The sequence below is a fragment of the Peromyscus californicus genome, unplaced genomic scaffold, assembly GCF_007827085.1.
Source record: "Peromyscus californicus insignis strain IS unplaced genomic scaffold, ASM782708v3 Scaffold_16__1_contigs__length_79575227, whole genome shotgun sequence".
Taxonomy (NCBI): domain Eukaryota; kingdom Metazoa; phylum Chordata; class Mammalia; order Rodentia; family Cricetidae; genus Peromyscus; species Peromyscus californicus.
Genome location: NW_026294458.1, coordinates 21,049,840 through 21,074,132, shown reverse-complemented (window position 1 = coordinate 21,074,132; position 24,293 = coordinate 21,049,840). Strand labels below are relative to the sequence as shown.

Below are 24,293 nucleotides of genomic sequence, written 5' to 3'. Positions count from 1 at the left end.
TACCAAACAAGTAGATGCAGATGAGTTATCAGAATCAAAAAGCCCAAAACGAGCTCTGCTGACACCTGAGCATGACATGATGGAGCCGTGTGGAAAATATGAGACAAATTCTTATAGATGACTGTATTAGGCTGCTTGATTCATGTCATCTCTAAAGACGTTTGCTCGGGAAAGGAAACTAGTAAGTCTCACGATGCATTTGATTAGTTTAGGTTCAGTAAGAAACCCTGCCTCAAAAATACAATGGAGAGAAACCAAGGAAGAAACGGGACACTGACATCTGGTCCTCACATACACAAGCACAGGCACATGCATGCATGCATGTGTGCACACACGCACACACCCCACATACAGATGCACACACAAAGGGGCATGGGGAATGTGGGCATGGCTCACTGGAAAAAGTTCTTGCTGAGCAAGCATGAGGGCCTGTTTAGATCCCCGGCACCCACGGAAATGTCAGGCATGGTAGTACCTGTCTATAACCGCCTCATTTTCATAAGTACTTTCTTAATAATTTATAATTCTTTGCTCTCTGCACTATGGAGACCACAATTCATAGAGCTCTAAACTAGACTCAGTACTAGACACAGGGCAAACTCCTCTAGAACCTCTTCATGTCACATTTCATGTTTCCATCCCTACGGCTTGGCGAGTCTGATATGGTAAAATCATCCCTCCCACAGGGTTTAATGTAACCTACTGTTTTTCATTCTATTACCCAGAGTGCTTTTCTTTCCTCTTTCATAAGTACCTTCCATTCTCTTTCCTCACTCCCTACAGTATCTACAGAGTTCAGTTCACTTTGTGACACAAGAGTCAAGTCAGCCCACCAGAAGGCAGAGCCCCCGAGAGCTTGGCTCTGTCCGGCCATTCCCGTCTCCTTTCCCCTTCTTTCACTGAACTTACTTCTTCTCTCATTCTCTTCTAGTTCATCCCTGTGATCTCAAGGGACAGCACTCGTGGGCTTTTCTATGCAGTTTCTGTGTTTTACAATCCCCTTTCCTCACCATTGTTTGCTGTGTATTTTCTGCTTCTTTTGTTTCTCATTTTCTCACTAGACGGCCATCTTTCTTATTTGTGTTGTTGTTTTTTAAAGCTATGTTATAGCTTGTTTCCACTAGAAATCATTGGTAGACCTTTAAGAGAATACTTTTAAGGATTCCCTTGGACAAACAAGATCCATTTTTAGTCAGAGTCTTATAATTTTTAACTATATAATATTACAATTTTCTAAATGAAGTCTCCTTTGACAGCTTTGTGAACAAGGCCTCAATGGCTCTATGAAAAGGTGTTGAATATAAGCTAGATGGTTAAGTTTATGTGGTGACTTGGCTGGATCATGGTTCCCAGATCTTTGGGCAAACGTTATTCGAGGTGTTCTTATGAAGGTATTTTGGTTGATATCAACATTTAAAGCAGGAGACATGTGTATGTATTTATGTGCATGTGTGTGCATGTGCCACCCCATATGTGCACCTGCATGTAGAAGCCAGAGGTCAGCGTTCAGTGTTGTTTCTCAGAAGCAATCCACCTTGTCTTCTGAGAAAGGCTTGGAGCTGCCCAGGAAGGCTAGCCTGGCTGGCCGTCCAGCCCCAGGGACGTGTCTATCTCTGTCTCTCCAGTGCTGAGATGACAAGTCCGAGTCAGCATGCTCAGGTTTTCAGAGCTTCTGGGGCTCAAACTCAGCGCTTTACCAACCGAGCTGTCTCCTGGCCATAAATCAGGACATTCTGAATAAGGCAGATTATCCTTCCTAATTCAGGCAAACCTTTTCCACCACTTGAGGCCTTGGCAGGAACAAGAAAATCTGTCCTACCCCGAAGAGTGAATTATCTACTAGCAGATGATCTCTGGACTCAAGTTTTAATATTTCTCTATGTCAGATGGCCTCTAGCCCAACTGGAAGATTCTTCATTTTCCAATTCCTAAAACTATGCCTCTTCGGGTCTACATACGGTGTTCAATCCCTGTCCCTGGAGACATAGACTAACATAATGAGCAGCACTTCTGTTAAGAAGCTACATCACTCCTGAAGACCATTTATGATTACCAGTTGAGAGCATGGCAAATTGTATATAAGACAGCTAACAATGACACATCCATAGAATGATATTAAGCAATGATGCCTCTCTTACAATACATTTCAGTTGGTCAAAGAGCCAGAAGAGACTCTAAACAGGACATCTTTATCATGCCACCCTCCACTCCCTGCTAAGGCCCAGAGAATGTCACAGAAGAGGTGGGAAGAATGTAAGAGTTGGACCATAGGGAGAGGGGTGTGTGCTATGTAATGCTGTCCTCCAGACATGATAAGATATCACACCCATGAACTCAGAGCAGCTGTGGGCACCTGCACAAGAGCAAGCCAGAGACAATTCCAGCATAAATGGGGCAGGAGCTCTCCAGGCCTCACCCCTTACTAAGGAGCTATTAGCACTTGATGGCTGCTCAGGGAGGGAGGCTCACTCTTTTTTGAGGGCGTTCCCACTGGCAGGTTTCCTGGGCTACAATGGGTGGCCCCACACCAACACACGTATCAGTTACATTAATTGACTTATAAAGGACATAAAACTGGAAGAGGGACATGTTACAGGGATATAGGGGAAGCTAGAGGAGGGAAATTGGGGTGGATATGATCACGTTTCAAACATGTATGTACATGTAGGAACTTCACAAATAAAGAAAAATTAGAATTAAAAAGTTGAATAAATAAATCAATTTCAGGTTACAAAAGCCACAATTTTGTAAAGGCTCCTTTGAAATATAATCCTGAGTAAAAATTGCCAGATGTGAGACATGAGAAGTTCAAGAGATTTTAATCTCTATCAAGAAACAAGCTGTGGTGGTTTGACTGAGACTGTCCTTCACAGGCTCCTGTATTTGAACACAGTCCCCAGGTGGCAGGCTATCTGGAAAGGTCTAGGAGGTGTGGCCTTGTTGGAGGAAGTATGTCACTGGAGGCGGGCTTTGAGAGGTAGAAGACTGGAGCCATTTCTAGGTTTCTCTCTTTGCTTCAAGTTTATGAGGAAGGATTTGATCACATTCCTTCTGACTCCTGCTGCCATGCCTGCTGCTTGCCTGCCATGCACCATGATGGACTCTTACCCTCTGGAGCTGTAAGCCCAAATAAACTCTATGTTCCTTCAGTTGTCTCAGTCATGGTGTTTAATTCCAGCAACAGAAAAGTAACTCATACACAAGTACTCCTATACTTGTGTTGTTTAGGACAAAGAATTCCAAATATTTGGAAATGAATAAGTGAAAAAGTCTAATCATTATGAATCTCTTAAATGTTATTTCACTCCAAGGGTAATATTTTCTGTCAGTACTCACAATGGTTAGTGTTACCCCCTCCTAATCTCAGTCCCATTGTGACTGTACCAGTGATCACTTACCTCACAGACTGCACCGTCAGCCTCCCCTGCTCTATTCTGAGCCTCCAGAAAAGTAATTCGAGAAGATAATTTTTCTGAAAGTCAAAAAGTAGTATCTTTAGACAATGTATGTGGAGTATTTGAAAAAAAAAAACAGTGATGTAGTTGGACCAAGGATACTTGAGATGCACAAAATAATGAAGAGGAAAGAAATAAGTAAAGTAGTTTGAGGCTGAAAGTACTAAAAGAATGTGAGATTTCAGACATAATAGAACTCAGTATGATAATGACCATGAGAGAAATACTCTAAACAGTGAAAGGTTTGAAAGGCCATAGATGCAAAGCCATGTGAAGTGGAACAGTTACTTCTATGGTATAGTCTGGAATTCTACTGTCTTATTTTACCCACAGTCCTACTGTTTGAATTGTGGATTTTTGCACAATTGCACTTACAATGTTCTCAGTGTTCTTTAACAGACTTTCAGACTTTAAAGCTGAGCACTAAACATGAGCTATGCAATCTCAACAACCAAATGAGGAAACAGATAAGATGACATGAAGAGGTTACACAGCTGTATGGACAGCTGGGATCGGAATCCAGGTCTTCACTCTAACATAGAGCAGCAACGCCCTAGAAGAGAAAGCTATTTCACACTGACCTCCGAGCAGCTTACCTTCTTTCTGATACACTAAATACACTTCAGAAACAAAGTATGGTTTTTATCCACCCTCTCAAAGCCTTCACATCACCTTTTGGGGCTCTCTCTCATGTTTTGGCTCCTACTTATCCTCCGACCTCTTGTAATACTACTTTTTTAACTCTACTACAAAAACTCAGCGCTTCTTTCTGTTCTGCCAACACATCAATTCATTCACACATCCCATTTCTTCCGCTTTTTTTCCTGACTAAATGTTCTTTGCATGACTACCCTGCCTTTAGTCATTCAAATGTCAAGTTCCCAGACAGACCTGTCCTGACCTCTCTAACACTGCCTTTCTCTTAGCTGAGGTATACTTGCAGGACCCTATTTCATTTTTACCCTGATAGCTATTACTCTAAAATGTTCTTTTTTATACAGGTTGATGGCCTGTCCTTCATTCTAACATGTTCATAGCTGTATCCTCAGCAAGTAGAATAGTGCCTGGCTCATAAGAAAGGGAGAACATTTGTGAAACAAATGAATGCAAGACAGTACATATAATATGCTCAGACATTTCAAACCCCTGAGAAAGGGGTATTAGCTGTAGAAAAGGCAGTGCAAAAAGTGAGATGAAAAGAACATGAGGCCAAAGCAAAGGTAATTTATGATGGCAGACACAAAAGCCAGTAAAGAACACTCTAAGGCCAATGACCCCTGAGGACAGAAAATGCAATTCACACAACCTACAAAGCATGTGAACAGAATAGGGACTGCTTCTGACATGGTAAAACAAGGATTAAGGATAAAGTATCAAAAAAGTACTTTAAGTGGGTGAAACAGTAAGTTGAATTGTGGCTTTACTGGCAATGATGGGAATATTTTTAATAATTATTTATGCATTATGCACAATTTCCAGGTAGGAGCTAAATGGAACACTATAAATGGTTACACAGAAACATCTGATCTAGTTTTATAAAGGTTACTTGGTGTCCACTCCACTCCCAAATGATACACCACAGTAGTCAGATTCTCTAGAGCAGAGGTTCTCAACATGTGAGTCACAACCCCTTTGTAGGGGGTTGAATGACCCCTTCACAGGGGTTTCCTAAGACCATTGGAAAACACAGATAGTTATTTTATGATTCATAACAGTAGCAAAGCACAGTTATGAAGTTGCAACACAAATAATTTTATGGCTGGGATCACCACAACATGAGGAACTGTATTAAAGGGTCACAGCGTTAGGAAGGTTGGGGACCACTGCTGTAGGTGAATGAGAGCTGTAACGCATTATCATCACATGCTAATGCTAGTGAATTGAGAAGGTTCTTAGGAAGCACATGATAGAGTAGGTCTTACATCCTCACTGACTGCTCACAAAGACCAGTAGAATGAAATGCTAATACACTCAGCTTAATCCACCATTTTATTCAGCAGCTGTTAATTTGCCAGGTGTTACTAAGTTTAGGTAAAGCAAACTAAAAAAACAAAACAAACAAACAAACAGCCCTCTGCCCTTAAAAAAACCCCATACCATGTCTTCAGAAGGCTTACAATAAGAAGATAAATACATAAACAGAGCATCCTAATACATTAGTGAAGGTATAAAGGATGTCATGGGAGCCCAAGGCACTTAGCCCAGGATGAAGACTGAATTCCCAAAGACAGTGCCCTGGCTGAGGGCTCAACAACCAGACTGGAAGGAGAAGTAAGAGTCTAAGCAGGACGTGAACATGAGCAAAAGCCAACAGGAGTCCACTTTTAACGTACTGATTTCTCTTACCTCATTCCCTCCCTCATTTTGCCTTTTAGAAAATTCAACCTCTTAGTAAAGTCCAATATGGGTCATGCTTCCTAGAAGATATTGTTGCCATTCCCAAATGAATATAAACTATCAGAAGTGCGGCAGCATTTTAAGTAGACATCATAAAATGCAACCCTGAGGTAAGCACCAGGACTATGCCTAGCCACTGAGGACACACTATTACTTCTATATTGACAACCACCAGCTCTGCCCCTGAGATCCTTAGAGTACAGTCAGAAGAGCTACAGGGATACAGTGCTAAGAGCAGAGACACTTCTGGGGGAAGAAGGCAGAATCATGGTTTTTATTTATACATACCATTCTCGGCTCTCAGCTCCTCCAGCTCTACAGAACTATGGAGCAAGGCTCCCTTTTCATTCTCTAGCTCCACCACTCTCTTCTGCAAAGAGGCAATATTCTCCTCCGTGACTGCCTAGATTATAGAAAGACAACAAATTAATGATTACCCAGTGAAAGCTCTCACACTGATGCCCAGAGGGCCTCTAGCACTCATATCATCTGGAAGTTCTCCAGCCATGAGGCTGCTTTAGAAACACCCTTCTGCCTGGTGAATCTTTGGAGAATTTCTTAATTCTGAAGATAGAAAAAGAAATAAAATATATCCCACGAGCTTCCAGTTCATTGGGTTTTGAACCCAGCATTGAAGCCTGGATTACAAAGATAGAAATCCCAAGTCAACGGTGCGTGAAAGAATGTTTCAAAAGTTCACAAGCAACACCTTAGATTAGGTTAAAGCCAGCAAGCAGCAAGGTCCGGAGGAAAATGAACACAAACGAGATTTCTCAAGAGGAGGAAGAACTGTGCTTGCTGTACTGTTGGGTTTTTCCCATTACAATAAAAAGTTCTTCTGTTTAACTTATGTATCCAGAATGTTTGACTCTCTTAATGACAGACAGGCAAGTACCTATGTTACTAAGTCTTTAGTTTTTTTGTCTTTTTACACATATTTTTCACCCTTCAAGGGACTTATTTTTATACAATTTTCCATGCAATTCCACAGAAATTTCCATGTTAAGCATGCTTGATCACAAACCTTTACTGTTGATTAAAGAAACCGCAGGGACTAAGTTTAGGGTTTGGGATTTTTAATCTAGAGGCAAGTTTCTAGTTTGTAATACATAAAGCAAATGAAACTCCAATAAACTAGCCAGAGGGATTCTATCTGGAAAAATAAGAGAGACCTGAGGAGGAGGACAGCTGCAGTGTGAGGTAAGCAAACAGGAAGAATATCAGTCAAGGGGAATTAATTCTCTACAAACTCAGCCTAAACTCCAGAATGATGAGTGAGGTAACTAACGGGCCAATTCAAAACCACTTACCTAAGACAAAACTAACCAACTGAGTCCGGGGGCTCTCTACCATGGGCCAGGGTTTACAGTGTGGGTCCATGCTATTGGGTGATAAAAATCAATCTGAATGCTTCAGAATTCTAGAAACAAAAGAAGAGAACCTCCCAGACAAAGCATGTACAGCATCTGGGACTCAGGGCAGAAAAAGGAAACCGTGATTCATTCTCCAGGGAAGAGACCAATCAGAAAATACTACAAAGGTTGGATTAGCAAGCAAGAACTCATTAATTAATGAAGTGACAGCGATCAGACCCCAGGGCCTTCTGCAGACTCAGCAAGTGCTCTGCCACTGAGCTACATTCCTACCCTTTGGTTTTTTTGAATCAGAGCCTCACAATATAGCTTAGCAAGACAGTTCTGAACTTGAGATGTCCTGTTTCTACCTCCTGAATTCTGGTCTTACAAGCATAAACTACCACGTCCAGCTGCAAGCTAGGATTTTAAGGAAGATATTATAACTATGATACGACATACTATGTTAACAATGAAGGAAAAAGCAGGAACTTGTGGTGCAGATAACTTTATAAAAGGAAAAAAATTGAAAATCTGGAATAGAAAATCAGAAACATGAAATGAAAAATCCAATGGACAGGCTTTATAGAAGAATACAGGCAAAAGAAGAAATGCACAATGAACTTGAAGACAGATCAATAGAAACTAATGAGTCTAATTATTGAAGAAAATGACCATAACCTCAAGGACATGTAGGGCAACATTAAAATATACTGTAATTGGAGCATCAGAGGAAAGGAAGGACAGAATACACAGAAAAATTATTTTAAGAAATGGCCAAACTTTTCTCCTTCACAAGCTTTATGTGAAAAATGGGGGGAGGGGCACTGAACAATATCAAGACACTTGCAAAGATAATACAATTGACTACATCACAAAAAGAAAGAGAAAGGTCTTCTCAAAGCTCAGTGGAAAAAAGATACTTGTCTATAGGAACAATCATTCGAATAATTACTGAAGAACTGCCGGAGGAGATGTAAGACAGGAGACAATACAAATATTTTTAATGTCTTGAATAACAAAAGGTCAATACAGAATTATAAACCTATTCAAGAACAGAACAAAAGGCAAATATTGGATAATACCAAGAGAATTTTTCTCTAGTAGACTTGACTACAACAAGAATATGGTGGTTATTTTAGTTAACCATGGTAACAGATGGAAAACTGAGCCTCAGAAAGGAAAGAACATGGCACACGGTTAGTATGTGGGTAAATATTAAGTCAACATCTTCTCCTTAGTGTGTTTTAAATACATGTAACTAACTGTTCAATGCATACATGTTAACAATGTGTGCTAAGATTTAAAACTTTAACATAAACAGACAGCAAACACATCATAAAGAACAGGGTGAAAGTACCTCATTACAAGGTTTCTGTATTTTAAGTGACCCAGTTTTAGCCCTAAGAAGACTGCAATGTTAAGAATATCTCTCCTCTCCTTCTCTCTCCCTCTCCTCTCCTCTCCTCTCTCCCTCTCCTCTCCTCTCCTCCCCTCCCCTGACCCCTCCCCCTCCCCTTCTCTCTCTCCTCTCTCTCTCTCTCTCTCTCTCTCTCTCTCTCTCTCTCTGTGTTTTCTATAAATTTAATAACCTAAATGAGTTTGCAGGCCATGTGCCCCAAAGTGGTTAACACAGGCAGAGCCTGGCTGGCCCTGAGTCAAGGGGACAGAGCTAAGAGTCAAAGGGGAGAAATGACAGAACAGAACATCACTAGATCTGCAGAGGGTCTCCCTAGGTGTCAGTGGACTGCAGAGTAGCACATAAGTATGATGCAACTGTCTCCGGAGATCTCAACTACCCAAACTATCTACTTGACAAGATTAGAGAATAGCATGTTGCGCTGTATGGCCAATCCCAATGGCAGATGTGTAGACCTGAATTCTGCCCAGGGCTTCAGTGCGATGCTCAGTGAAGTATCTTACTTCAATAGTGCAGAATGAACAAGCACTGACTCAAACTCTTCTGATAAGTCAAAGATCCAAGTTGAGATAACTATCATTAGCTGCACAGGAGTTGTAAGAACCCATCACCAAATGTCTATGTCTGTGAACACACACACACATGCATACGTGTGCACACACAACACACCCCCATCCACACTCATAAGAAAGTTAAAAGTAGTCCTTTACACAGAATGGTATCAGATGGAAACATGTAACTAAGGGTTAGAAAATTGTGGGAGCTTTCACTTGCTTTTATTAATAAAATTTCACTAGAACATGACTACAACCATTTATTATTTTTTATTTTATCTCTGCTTTTTTCTACAATGGCAATTTAAAAGAATAAATGCAATAATAGATATAAATCATAAAACAAGGGAAAAAGGGCACATATTGTACAAATATATTTATAAGTAAACCATGCAAAATTATGGTGGAAATGGAATGGCAGTTCATGCAAGAGAAGATACTGTGTAGGGTGATGACAGTATGTTATACCTTTTTATTAAGAGTTTGGGTACCATAGCTGAATGCATCTGACAAAATGTACTCATGATATACTTATGATTTATGCATTTAATGGTTTATAAATTTTACCTCCAGAGAAAAAAAAGAATCACTCAACTAGTATACCTCAACTACCAACAAATACTGAAATCTAGTCAATAATACACTTGCTGCAATATTTGGCGGGGAAGAAAAGTCCTGAGGTCAATAGCCTACTGTGAAATACATAAAACATTAAGATGAATTGATGGACAGAGATGGACAAAAGGATAGCTATTAAAGCAAAAACATACAATATATGACACAATCTAGAGGAAGGGACATGAACATTCAGTATAAAACTGTTCCCATCTATTTGAATAGCTGGAAAACATCTTTGTAAATGCAAATGTTATTTATGGTTCACAATACTGTCCAAGGACCTTGTCCTAACAGCTCTGTCTATTTGAAAGGGCATCATCTCACGACAGAGGTGATGAACACACCCACTGCAGCTTGGCCAGCCTGGTCAACGAAGATCATCAGACCCCCTTGTTCTGATACTTATGTTCATTAAGTGCTGAATATAATCTAGTTTTCCACAGAGACAGCTGGAGAAGGAAAAGGGAATATACTGGCCAGCCAGCCATTCGGCAAACAAACTTGTTTACTGTTAATATACTTATATTATGATTTCTCTAGTAGACTTGTAAGTTTGTTTAGACTGACTTGTGTACACTAAACCTGAACAGATCTTAGTAAAAACCAAAGCTGATCCCATACTGGGCAAATGAACACAAAACAGGAGTAATGGTCCACCCATAATACAGACTCAAGGCACTGGAGTCAGAAAACTCCTGAGATGTGTGTGTTAGCATCTCTCCTCATTATCCCTAGTGGGGAAGCTGCTTTAATGCCTTTCAGGATTCAAGTGGACTCCTCCCCCAAAAGCATTACATTAGGTCGAAAATGCACATTTACACTCTCTCTGTAACACTCATTAGAGCCCTTCAATACAGCAAACATAAATACATCATACAGAAATTCACATTTAATTACCTGTATGCCCTCATTATAAGCATCTGGTAAAGAAGTCTGAGATGCTGTTTCATGTTTTTGCAAGTTTGGTTTATTTACAAATTGGCTAATTTCTTTAGATTTTTGCTGGAGTTGATCTAAGGGAAAGAAAACAAACATGCAATGTGAGGAAACAAAACACACAGAGGTGAGATCTGCTTCTAGCCTGGAACTCAGTACTACCCTCTAAGGATCTACCACACAGACTTTACCAGCTCAGTTATCTTAATGGGGATCATGATGCCAATTACAGTTTCTAACTGTTTGGACCGAAGAGCATCTCAGTAAACTACTTCCTTCAAAGGAAAAAATAAGCTCATGGAATGTTACAGAGTCACAAAGAAAACGGAAACCCTGCTGTTTGCATCAAAATGGACGGGACAGGGAAACATCATGTTAGGTGCAGAAGCCAGACAACCACACATCTTCTCTCCTCTATGGGAACTAGAGTAGAAAAGATAGTGATGCCTAGAGACTTGGACAGGTGAGGGATGTGAGAGGAAGCTTGGGAACACACACTGTTTGCATGTATGGAATTCTCACACTGAATGCCATTAACATGCACACCTGATAAACGTTAGTAAAGAAAGGCTTAGACATTTCAAATATTCCTTTTTCCTTTCCCCCTTAAAAATGGCTTTAGTAGAGCCAGGCATTGGTGGCGCACGCCTTTAATCCCAGCACTCTGTAGGCAGAAGCAGGCGAATCTCTGTGTGTTCCAGGCTTCTCTGGTCTACAGAGCAAGTTTCAAGACAGGCAGGACTACAGAGAGAAACCCTATCTCAAAAAAACTAAAGAAAGAAAAAACGGCTTTAGTGGTTCATATTTACGTTCTTCACATACCACTTAAGTATCATGAGCCTGTCAAGAGTCCCCAGCAGGGTTTTAAACATGTACATGGTTTGGGGAAGGGGACAATGTACTCAGATAGCTCCTCTTTCCCTCAGGATGCCCTCTAGACTTTCTGGTAGACAACCAGTTTTTTGGTACTTGTTTGCAGGTTATTTCTTCCTAAATTCTTACCAGGGCCATGCACACTCCCATCTGTCAGGATTTTGAAGACTGGTGACATGGAGTATCAGTGTTCAGAGAGTTGTACTTTCTTTCTTTCTTTTTTTTATATAAACTTCTAAAATGTCAAACTTTTAGAGTAATTTTCAATTTTAATAAAACATTTAAAAATTTTTCTTAAAACCTGTTTAGAGGACAAGCGTTCTCTTCAAAAGGAAATTTTCACCTATAGCAAAAGCAAGAAGATCTACCTTTAGACTTACAGATGACTTCTTGCAGTTTAGTCTGTGTACCTACATCTGGCCTGACATTTCCAGAAACAACTTCCGTTCCTGTTCATGTCAGTCACCGCACTCTTCCGGTCAGTCAAGTGATTGTTCACACGTGACTACTCAGCACCTGGACAGAATGCACCAGGTTTTTGTGCTGTGACAATAATGTTAAGACGACTATGACTTGAAAGACAAGAAGAACAGGCCTGGCCAGAAGAGGTCTCTTTCGAATCCACTAACAGAGTCCTGAAAGCAGGAAGTACAGTCCTCTCAGGGGCTAGAGGTGTGGCTTCCAAAGCCGCCAAACACTGACCTTCCAGCTGCTGGATGGCCTGGGCTGACTTGGCAGCCTGTTCACTCTTCTCTCGGAGCAGCTCCGAGTTTTCCTCCTTCAGGGCATCACAGGCAGACTGCAGCTGCTGGATGGCCTGGGCTGACTTGGCAGCCTGTTCACTCTTCTCTCGGAGCAGCTCCGAGTTTTCCTCCTTCAGGGCATCACAGGCAGACTGCAGCTGCTGGATGGCCTGGGCTGACTCGGCAGCCTGTTCACCTTTCTCTCGGAGCAGCTCCGAGTTTTCCTCCTTCAGGGCATCACAGGCAGACTGCAGCTCTTGCTCGGTCTTCTGAAGACTCGAGATGTAAGCATTCTTCTCTTCCATTTCTGCTTTATGCTTTTGTTCAAGAGCACTATACTGAGTCTCCAGGTCAGCCTGGGCTTGGCCGGCTTGCTCCAACTGTCCCTGAAGGTGATGCATCTCTTCCTGCAGGCTATGGAAGGATAATTTTCTCTCTGCTACTTCAAGTTCGACCTTTTCTATCAGAATCTTGGACTCCTGTCTCTCTGTTTCCATGGTGTTCTTTAAAGTACTATTTTCAGCTTCCAGCTGCTGTAACTGCTGGGAAAGAGTCTAAGAAACAAAAAAAAAACATAAACCACCATGACCCACACCTATACCCTTTCATTCAGGGAGCACACTGATGTACTCCTAGGACCCAAGCAAGTAGCGCTGAACCTGCGGCATAACACCCTCCATGCTGCTTTCCAGACATTTTGGACCGTTTGTACTCATATTTACCTTGTATCAGTTATTTTTTTTTGTTTTTGCCTCTCCCATGAGAAAACATGTTCCATGAGGAAAGGAGGCACTTTGTTTCATTCTTACTAGTCTTCTGCACCAGCACAGTCTACAGCAAAGTGGACTCAATCCACAATGAAAAAACCCATCTAGTCCACACCCTGGAGGAAGTCAGGGTTCAGGCAAGGAGACAGGTTGAGCATCATGCAAACACACAGTGGGTACTAGAGAAACATCTGCAAAGTGTTCATGGGAAGAGGAGAGGGATGGGCGAGGGCAGGCTGCCTTTAAAAGAGAGCCAAATAATCTAAAATGTAAAAGGGAGCCATCAGCTAGGCAAAGGAAGTACCAAAAATGGTACGTCAGGCAGAGAGCCAAGAAAAACATGACCACCAAGGTAGCAGGAGTTAGGAGTGAGAAAATCTCCAGTGACAAAAGGAAAGAGGGCTGGAGAACCAACCATAAAGCTCAGGGGGTGCCTTATCATCAAGAAACTGAGAGCTGTTCTTTAAGCAATAAGGAGTGTGGTCACACAAGTTTCTGAAGAGACAACCCTCTCAACGCCGAAGAGGATACATGGGGTATGGGAGGAAGAACAGAGGCAAAACCCTGTCAGGAAGAGCTCTTTCCGTGAAGATGTTCCCAAGCCAGAGCTGGGTCCTGATGTTACTGATGAGGAAGGCAGAGTCTAGAATTAAGAGATAAAATCAGCAAGACTGACAATTAATTGTAGGTTTAGAGAATACAAAGGAAACAATAAAGTCTGAGTTTTAATCTTTTGAGTAAATAGTCCATTATGAGAGAAAATGTGGTTAAAATATTTTAAAATGTGTTTTGAATTGGATACATAACAATTACACCCATTTGTGGGGTAAATGTAACATTTCAATGCCCGACACAGAACGCAGAACAATCAGATCGAGATCACTGGCACATGTCATGTCAGGCATACGTCTTTTCCTGGTGTTGGGGACAGTTAGAGTCCTCTCTCCTAGGATTTAAAACAATTGTGGTCAGTGAAGCTGTCCTTCTGCTCTACAGAGGAGCACAGATCCAAGGTATCCCTGTACCCACTTATCATCCTCTCCACCCTCCCTTCCCTACATCCTTCCCAAGCTCTGGAAGCCGCTGTTCTGTTTTCTACTTCTTTGAGAGGAACTTTTTGGCTTCCATATGTAAGTGAGAACACGTGGTATTTGTCTGTCCATGCCTGACTTATTTCACTTAGAACAGCAGCCTGTATTCTTTCCACATTGCTGCAAAAGCACAGAACTGCATTCCTTTTTTAGGACTACGTAGCATTCTATTGTGTGCTTAAATTAGAGTGGTATATTTACATTATATATCCACTGACAGGCACTTCTGTGGCCTCTTCCTCTGTCGACTACTGTGAACAGTGCTCTTCCTCTGTCGACTACAGAAGCGTGCAGGTACCTCTGTGTACTCTGGCTGTGCAGCCCGCCATGGGAACACCAGACAATGGTAGTCCCATGTCTGGTCTTCTGAGCTACAAATAATATGCTCTAAGAAGGAAGGTGAGTTTTGTTTTTTCACTTGTTGACCTTGCCAAGCCTGTAGGTCAGCCATGTATCATAGGAACTGGACACATATCAGCAGCACTGGGGAGATAAACATTTGAGGATACCAGTGGGGATAGTCACATCTACTACAAGAGAGAAAGAGAGAAGAATGGACATAGTGAGAACACTCGGCTGAGGCTAGTCCACGGTCTAATGGCAGGAAGAGAAGCCTCTGATGGAAAAGTAAACAAAAGAAAAGCTCCAGAGACATCAGAAGAGAACCAAGATGTGCACTGTGCTAATGGGAAAGCAATGGGCTGTGATACTTTGTTTGTGATCTAACAAATAAAGCTTGCCTGAAGATCAGAGTGTGGAGCTAAGCCACTAGTTAGCCACAGAGGCCAGGCAGTGGTGGCACACACCTTTAATCCCAGCACTCGGGAGACAGAGGCAGACAGATCTTTGTGAGTTTAAGGCCACTCTGGGCTACAAAAGATTGATCCAGTCTAAAAAAGAAACAGAGCCAGGCGTGGCACAAACCTTTGATCCCAGCACTTGAGATCCCATGCCTTTAATCCCAGCACTAGGGAGGTAGAGACAGGAAGTGATACGGCTGGGTGGAGAGAGGAATATAAAGTGGGAGGGCACAGGAGCTCAGTCTCTTTCAGGATGAGGGAGTTTGTGAGGTAAGAGGTTGTGGCTGTGGCTTGCTCTTTTCTTTTATCTCTCTGATCTTTCAACACTTACCTCTATATCTGACTCTGGGTTTTTACTATTAAGACCAATTAAGATTCATGCTACAGGTCCTTTACATAAATACTGCTACCCTTAGTGTACTGATAGAAAACCTGAAGTCTACCAAATCAGCCAGGGTGAGGGAATGATGCTATCTACTGCATAATGGAGCTGTAAAGATCCACAGTGCATTAACTCATATACAAAGGTCACCAGATACAGCCATCTGTGCAGCCACAGCCTAGTGAGTACCACAAAGGAAACTAGACCCTCACTGTCCCAGGACACCTAGAGGGGACACCTAGAGTCAGAGTACAGGTTTTATGAGGATGAAGGGGAGGGAAACTACAGAGAAAGCGGCCTCAAGAAAGCATGCTGAGCATTAAGGAGGAGGGTGTGGCTGACTTTTCCTGGCAGCAGACGGTACCCAGGTAAACAAGCAAAGGTTGTGTTGTCATAGAACTAATTCCGTACTAGAATTTGGCTACCTGGATAAGATGACAGGACAAGGGCACAGGGAAGCCAAAGGCAGATCAGAGTAGCCCAAATCAGAAGCATGGGTCCATCGAGTCTAGCAAGACGAAGGAAGGAGTACTGCATGACAGGACCACTTCAATCCAGCAGAAAGTTGACCAACGAAAATAGGCAAAGCAGAGACCATGCATAAAACACAAGAACCACTCAAGACAGATAAGGGGAAAGGGATGAAAAAGAAACTCACTGGAGGAAAAGAGGAAACTCTCCAGAGAGACTCTTACCTCCAACAATGAAGGAAAAGTGCGACAAAAGATGGAAACTGGAAGCCCTGGGGAAGGAGCTGTGTTTGCTTTCCCACTGGGTACATCAGGGAAGCACTGAGTGTTTGCTGAAGAGAATGAATAGATGGCACCAACCCTCCGACGGCTTAGACATTGTTCTGCCTGCTGCCCAACAACCTACAGTAGAAACCAGCCCTCCCCTGGCAGGTAGTGGGACCACAGCCAGTACCTGGTTTTTCTGTTCGGCTGAAGTCAGCTCCTGTTGCAGCAAATCCACAACCTGAGCTCGGCCCAACAAGGCTTCCTCATTTTCCTCAAGTTTCCTCTGCATCACCTTCAGTTTCTGGAAAGAAACATGGAGACACAATTGCAGATAAATAAGCACAACTATTTGCCTACCTTCCAAAACGCCATGTGCACCTGTAAGGCTACGTTTTGGAGTGTGGAAGGAAAGGGCTAAGTAGGACACCAGCATGCCATGACCCATCCAGCAGCAAGAGTCTCCAAACGCCTTCTGCAGAGCGTGACAACAACCAACCCCAAATGCAAGCAAGGCCTCGTCAGGGAGCCTACTGTACTTAGGATAGAACAACACACACTCACTTTCAGAGTCATACAGTTCCTGTCCTGTCCCTAAGTAGCATAGGTAACATGCATTTCTTACCTACAAAAGAGAGCAATCTTTATAGGCAAAACCATTTCTCTTCTGTTTTCAATCACAGGGCAGGCACTTGAAAAATGCCCATTGAATAAATAAATCAATCTATACAATTAATATTCTACTTTTCAAAGTTGTGCACTCTGAAACTCCACTTAGTAGTACATTCTAAAGACTGCTTAGACCTTGGAACAAGTTTTCACTCAAGATTAAAAAGATGAGAGGCTGGAAAGGATGGGACAACTGGCAAAGTACTTGTGAGGACTTGTGTTCAATCCCCAGATCCATATGAAACAAGCCAGGCCATGTGAATCCCAAACTGAGGAGGTAGAAACAGGATTCCTGAGGCTTCTTGGCCAGCCAGCTAGCCTAAGTGGTGAACTAGGCCAATGACAGGCCCCACCTCGGAGAGGAAAAATATCAAGCTGAATGGCTCCTTAAGGAATGACATCCAAAGTTGTCCTCTGGCCTCCACACACATGTGCATGTGTGCATGCATACCTGTGTGCATAAACATGCACCTGCACATTCAGGAACACATACATATATAAACACAGATCAAACAAAGTGCCACCAAAATGCCTTTCATTACAGGGTTCTACATTCTACGTACAGACAATGTGAGTTAGTACATGGTAAACTCAAATACAATGAAGTCAATTTTCAGTATCTACATAATGCACTTTTTAAAAGTACTGATTTAATAAAAGACTGTGACATCAAAAGCACTTTTTTAACCTCATTTTTTTTTTTTTAAATACAAAACTGACTTCATCTATTTGAAGTTTTGGATCAGGTTTAGAGCATGAACAGTAGCTGTAAATCCACAAATGAAAAAGAAACCAGCCCTTGCTGACTCCCCATAAGTCTCCAAGTAAATTCAGCTTTAAAGTTCCAAGTTCCAACCTGATGAGATAAGGAAAGGGGAAAAGAAGGACAAGACAAAAAATGATATGCAAGGAAAGACAAGACACCAATAAGAAGCCAAGGAACACACAGAGGCCATGTGGAGCAGAGCGGGGAAGGGCAGTGGTTGGAAAGTGGCTGTGAAGTCTTGATTAAACGTGAACCAGAATGACAGTCACTCTACGGAGTGTGACAACACACCTTCTGCATCTCTGTTTCCACATCTGCCTGGGTTACTAACTGAAGCAGCTCATCTTCGTGCAGACGAACCTGTGTTTCAAAGCGGGCGTCTTTCTCTCGGACCACCTGCTGCATGGAACTCAACTGAAGACATATACCAGAGAAACTACACAAGTTACACTCCGGAGGATTTCACAGTCCGCTCTTCCAGCCTACCCTCCAAAGATGGGCACACAGCACTGACAGGAAGCAGTTCTCTAAACCTCAGCTCTGAACGTCAAGGGGGAATGTCAGAAGAGCAAGAGGCCCAGCAGTAACTTCCAGACATGAGAAAAAGCCTACTATCAAACTCAGAATCAACGCATACATATTTTAATTAAAAATCTTCATGGATACTAAAAATGCTTTAAATACGCAAGGAGAGTAGTTTTTTTAATTTGAAAAGATTAGGAAATTAAACATACAAGTGAAGTTAAATTTCTGTTAACTCCTTCAGTATCAGATTAGGCTCAAAAACAGTGCAGGAACCTCATGGCCATAAACGAGCAATTCAAGCTCATGAACATTATTCAAACTGCTCTACAAATGGAAATACAAGCCTATTCTTTTTTCTCTTTCACTTTTCTTTATTAAGAAATTTTCTACTCACTCCACATACTATCCACAGATCCCCCCTCCTCCCTCCTCCCACCCCCCAGCCCTCTTTCCCAAGCCACCCTGCATCCCCACATCCCCCAAATCAAGGTCTCCCATGGGGAGTCAGCAGAGCCTAGCACACTGAATACAAGCCTATTCTGCTTGTACGGTTTTCAAAAATTCGCTTTGACTAAAGAACTGTGTGTGCGTCCAAGGGCACGCCACCTCCCCAGAAAGTCCTCTTCAGCTGTCTGTCCCTCCCGCAGACTTTCCTTTTAATGCATTCTTCTTCTCTGCCTTTCCCAACCCTTTCCTCAGGAGAACGCTGCTTGTCTAGAGTGGTATCTAGCTCTCAGGGTTCTGTTAATCTCATCTTTTTTTGTGGAAGCTTCTATAACTGCCATGTTCACAAAACATCTTTTCTCTCCCAACATACTTCAATGCTAATGTTACTTTTATCATTTTTATTTTTTGAGGTAGGGTCTCACTGTGTAGCCTGGAACTTGCCATGTAGCCAACACTGGTGTCAAACCCATGACCTGTCTACCTCAGCCTTCCGAATGCTATGGTAATGGTTTGTGTCACCACACTTGGTCTTTGGTATTTTATTTGGAGTGGCTTGCTCCACGATGGGTCTGTTAACATACTCATATGCCTTGGTTGCCTTTGTTTTAAGCAATTTATAAGATTAAAGAATGTGTAACATTTTCCTATCCTACATTGTATATAATGTATTAAAGATCCAACAGAAGCTAATAGGATAAAGTTATCAATTTCTGGGTATATAATTCTGTGTACCCAACCATCGGTCATTCCTACATAAAAGGCACCTCTGTTATCAATATATTTGATGGATACGATCAGTTGTGTGCTGTGTGCAAAGGCCCTCCAGGGATAAAAATGTGGCATGAGTCAAAAGCATCCTCAAGAAGAACTATGTGGTAGGTTATCGGACAGGAAACTATAAAAATCAGAGAGTTGAGGGTGCCAGCACAAACAGGCTGGTTCTGGCTTCAGAAACGAGTATGAAGAAGCATTTGAATACTAGATCCATTAGCAAGGAATTTTATACCTTTCACCACTTCTTTATTACATGTTCATTAAGTAACTTTAAGGTGAAGATGTGTCTTCCTAACAAGATTTTAATTAGAAAAGAAGGGAGCTAGTAATTTGTATTTCTTTTGGTCTATCTATCCTTTGAGTTCAGCATGAGCCCATTCCCCATTCCTAGGAGACAGAATCTCTGTGTACCATTAAAATGGAGTATCTGGACCTATGAACAAAAACAGTCATCAATAAAACTATGGCAAGTTCCCCAACATAAACAGCATTTTCTGAGGGGTTCTGGTGTTTCCTATTAATATGTACCCCTTACCATACTTACCACACTTCTAACTTCTTCTACCCCACCCTCCTAGGCTTGGCTTTAATATCCTGGCTACCATGCTGTCCTCTACCAAGCTTTTAAGTGAGTGTTGGACTGACTTGCCACAGACACCACTCTGGACCCCGTGGTCCTTTATCCGAATGCAGGTGCCGTCATCCTACCTGTGCAGCCTGCTCTGCCTGGGTCTGGCTGAGCTGAGTTTGCAAAGTGCTGATGAGTTCTTCCTTTTCTTGGAGTTGCTGCTTCATCAGGACAAACTCCTCCATCTCTGCAGAACTCTTTTCCAGCTGGAGGGGAAAATATTTACTTAAATAAAGGGGTTGGCATTCTTAGATCTTTGACTTTCTCGTTTGTCTTGAGTATCGACCATATTCCCTTCTAATTTCCACTTTAACATGAAAAAGAATTCCATATACTAATTTTTAAAATATTATTGAATTGCCAAAATGTTTCAGAAGAGGACAGAAGCAATAGCAACACTGTTTTCAATTTCTTTGAATGTTCACATAGCAAAGAGACAGACCACCTAGACAGTGAACAGAAAAACGTGAACAATATTGACGGCATGTAGGAAGACAGCCTACAAACCCTGAACTAAACAAGTTAAGGGCAAACCATGAAAATCAGGGTGTTCTTGGCACTACAGATTGTATAAGAGAAGAGAGACAGCAGCAGAGTTACATCTGATGGCCCCATGGAAAAGGGAAAATCCAAGGTAACCACCAACAAGTATTTGTGGGGATAGACGGAGCCAATGTTAGAAGAGAAGCAACACTTCCCACTTTCTGACCATGGGTAAATGCAAGACTTCCACAGGAAGAGAGAGTGAAAGGGCCGGGACAATCTAGACCCCCTGACGTCTCAGAACTGAGTCAGGGGCTCTGTGTAAGATATGTGAATGAACCTGGAGGAAACTGTGAGGAACTGCACCAGGATGAAGAGGCCTGACAAGGGGCTCACCAGCAGACTCTCTGCCCTGCATGGTCAAGGCCTTGGCTTTGAGCTCTAGCACTGGGGAAAATGGCTGAGGACAGTGGCATGTGCCTGTGATTTCAGAAACAGAAGGCTGTGACAGAATGACTGACAGTTCAAGACCAGCCTGGGCTACGAGGTGAGACCCAGCTCGAACAGAATAGGAATAATAGAGAGCAAAAGCGGGGAGAGGAACCTCTATGCATATGCTGCATAATTTGGTATCAACTAACCACATGAAGCTACAAGAGTCTTAAAATGTGATGCCTCCAAAATAAGTATTTCATTTTAATATTATTTAACTAAAATTTAAGGCTGAATTATTATTTTTTTCATTACAGTTGTTTTGGTCTGACTACGTGACTTTATCTGTTATCAGATGAGGTTTTTTTAAAGATTTTAAAATTATAGGTATGTATGTATGTATGTATGTATGTATGTGTGTCTGCATGAGTTTATGTGCAGCACATGTACACGGGTGCCTGTTGAGGCCAAAGGACATCAGATCATTACAAACTGGAGTTACAGGTGGTTATGAGCCACCTGATGCCGGTGTTGGGAACCTAACCTGGGCCATCTACAAGAGCAGGCCCATTAAGTGCTCTTAACCACCAAGCCATCTCTCCAGCCACTCAAGTGAGAATTGCTAAGGTGATATGCAATGACCAGTGTATACACAGTCGATGTCAACAAGTTGATTCAGTTTGAATGATTTTTTGTTGCACTTGTATGCAATATTGTAATGTGTTTATTTGCATAGTTAATGCAGATAGCATGAGTAACAGTTGATATCAAGATAAATAACTGGAGAATAAAATATAAAGTTAACTATTTTAATTATAATTGAATAATTTTTCTAATTCAAAACTAGGGATTTATACATTTTAAAGTTCTAAATGGAGGCAGACTAATGATCTATAACTCTTTCCTTTTCATTTTTAACTAGCATTTCACTATAGACATTCCATTGTTTGTTTACATATTCACCTGTGATGGCAAAGTGAGTTGACTACAGTGTTTGTCTAGTACTGTTGGACCACGATGGTGTAGACCAAAGTGAAGGATGGGAGGAGACAAACCACGAATCTGAGAAATCTAGCTCCCATATACTTGAGTACAACAGCAACAAAAACCACAGAACAGGAGTCTGTGAAATTTTCTCCTAAAATGAATTAGATGTTTAGAAAAACTAACTTCACACAAAAATAGGAACAGAAGAGGAGCCAGCAAAGGACCATATGCAATCTGTATCTACAGAGGCTCAGCGATGGCCCGGCGGTTACAAGCACTTGCTGTTCTCCTAAGAGGATCCAGGTTTGGTTGCCAGCACCCAGAACCATCTGTACCTCCGTTCAGGGAATCTGATGTCTTCATCTGACCTCTCTATGGGCACTAAGCATGCATGTAGTTCATGTAACAGGCATGCAAGCAAAAACATTCACACATGAAATAGAATGAATAATTACACAATGTCATTAAAAAGCCAGGCATGGTGGCTTGCGCCTGTCATTCCAGCACTCAGGAGGCTGAGACAGGAGGACTGCCGTAAGTTCAAGGGAAAACTGGCTACAATGTGAGACCCTGTCTCAACAACAAAACTCATGAGGAATAAGGAGAACAATATGCTGAAAGAAATTATAACTTATTTCAGAGTTAAACATGTTTAAGAAAATTGTACAGGACGTGAAAGGAAAATTAGAATTAGAAAAGTTTAAAAAAAAGTAATAAAATTTATAAAGTTACTATTAAGGAAAACTCATTTCAGAAGAGAAAACCAAACACCAAACAGAATGCCTTGAGTTAAATAAGAAAAAAGACAAATATAAAAAAAAATTAATCAAAACTTGGTTAAGAAATATATAGCCAAAAATAAAGGTTAACAAAAACAGAAGTCTGCAAGGAAGAAAATGAAAGTAACTGAGCTGATCAAAGGCTGTAAATCATATAATTCAAGAGTTCCTCAAAACATGTGAACCATGTATGGAAAGAATATTGAGAGTATGTGCAAATATCAACCAAGAAGTCTGCACCCCAATGCAAGCTCTGACCAAGAGACTAGACTTGGAAGGAAGGAAGGAAGGGAGGGAGGGAGGGAGGGAGGGAGGGAGGGAGGGGGCGGGCAGGCAGGGGGCGCTGAGTGCCGGGTGAGCAGAAAGAGGCATTTACCATTATGTCCGTTGGCTGTTAGTGATTTAACCTAATAATAATGAGGTAACTCACTCTCACCTGCAAGGCTTGTTCTGACTGTGCCTGGTGAAGCTGGGCTTGCAAATTGCTAATTAATTTCTCCTTCTCCTGGAGGTCATGTTTTATCTTTTCTACTTTCATTTCTTCATCTGTAGAATTTGTATCACGCTGAAAAATACAATAAAGTCACTTTATTGTGTGTCCTGCAGAGGGTGGAGCCGGAGAAGTAACTCAAGCCCTTAAGAAGAGTCCAGACAATCGGGAGTGGATCCCAGACACTGGACAGCTGGAATTTGGTTTTGCTTTGCTTTGACTGTGACTGTGCCCTGATTTTCCCCTTTTGAAGTAGAAATGTATATTACTGGAGTCCATAGTTGAGAGACTTTCAATTTTAAGACTTAGGATTTAAAAGAGATCGGCTATTTTAAAGGGACTGAGATTTTAATGTGTTTGAATTTGGAAAGACTGTGGGACTTTTAAAGTTATTTAAGTTTTTAATGTGAGGTTTTGTGATGAATAAGAAGTGTTGTAGCTTAATAGTGATGTGTTTGTCAAGTTGACGAGGGGTCAGTTGTAGTGGCTGGTTTTGTGTGTCAACTTGACACAAGCTAGAGTCATCAGAGAGGAAGGAGCCTCAACTGAGGAAATGCCTCCATGTGATCCAGCTGTAAGCATTTTCTTAATAAGTTATTAATGAGGGGGCCCAGCCCATGGTGGGGGGTGTCATTCCTGGGCTGGTGGGCTCTCTAAGAAAGCAGACTGAGCAAGCCATGAAGAGCAAGTCTGTAAGCAGCACCCTTCCATCAGCTCCGGACTCCAGGATCCTGCCCTCTTTGAGTTCCTGTCCTGACTTCCTTCAATGATGAACAGCAATGCAGAAATGTAAGCCAAATAAAGTTTCCTCCTCCTCAAAAAACAAAAGTTATAATTAATATATACTTTATCTTTTACACTATTTGCTCTTTAGAGCAATACTTACAGCTTTATTAAACCGACAGAAACACGTAGGAGCCGTAAGCAGAAGGATCTCTTTGAGTTAGAAGTCAGCCTGGTCTAGAGTTCCTGAATAGTCAGAACTTCACAGAGAGATCCTGTCTCAACCAACCAACCAACCAACCAGCCAAACAACAAAACCAATCAACCAACCACAACAACAAATCAAACAACGACGACAGGAGCAAGAAAATAAAATTAAAAAAAAAAGAAAAAAAAAAGCAATGAATTTGGGCGGGAAGATAGCTCAGTTTAAGAACACTTGCTATTCAACCATGAGGACCAGGGTCT

The 24,293-nt window shown here is 41.7% G+C and overlaps 1 protein-coding gene across 12 annotated transcripts in view; it reads right to left on the bottom strand.

Annotated features, from left to right (window-relative positions):
* Window positions 1–24,293, bottom strand: part of Golgb1 (golgin B1) — a 59,443-nt gene that overhangs the window by 23,854 nt on the left and 11,296 nt on the right. For 8 of the 12 annotated variants that reach the window (XM_052740631.1, XM_052740627.1, XM_052740623.1 and 5 more), the window contains 8 exons: window positions 23,049–23,177; window positions 20,012–20,137; window positions 17,849–17,971; window positions 16,313–16,426; window positions 12,308–12,902; window positions 10,694–10,809; window positions 6,141–6,255; window positions 3,399–3,472 (listed from right to left, as the gene is read on the bottom strand). In XM_052740631.1, coding sequence (XP_052596591.1) covers window positions 3,399–3,472; window positions 6,141–6,255; window positions 10,694–10,809; window positions 12,308–12,902; window positions 16,313–16,426; window positions 17,849–17,971; window positions 20,012–20,137; window positions 23,049–23,177 — 1,392 coding nt within the window. The remainder of the gene's footprint in view (window positions 1–3,398; window positions 3,473–6,140; window positions 6,256–10,693; window positions 10,810–12,307; window positions 12,903–16,312; window positions 16,427–17,848; window positions 17,972–20,011; window positions 20,138–23,048; window positions 23,178–24,293) is intronic. The other 4 variants (XM_052740624.1, XM_052740626.1, XM_052740634.1 and 1 more) reach the window with 4 other exon arrangements.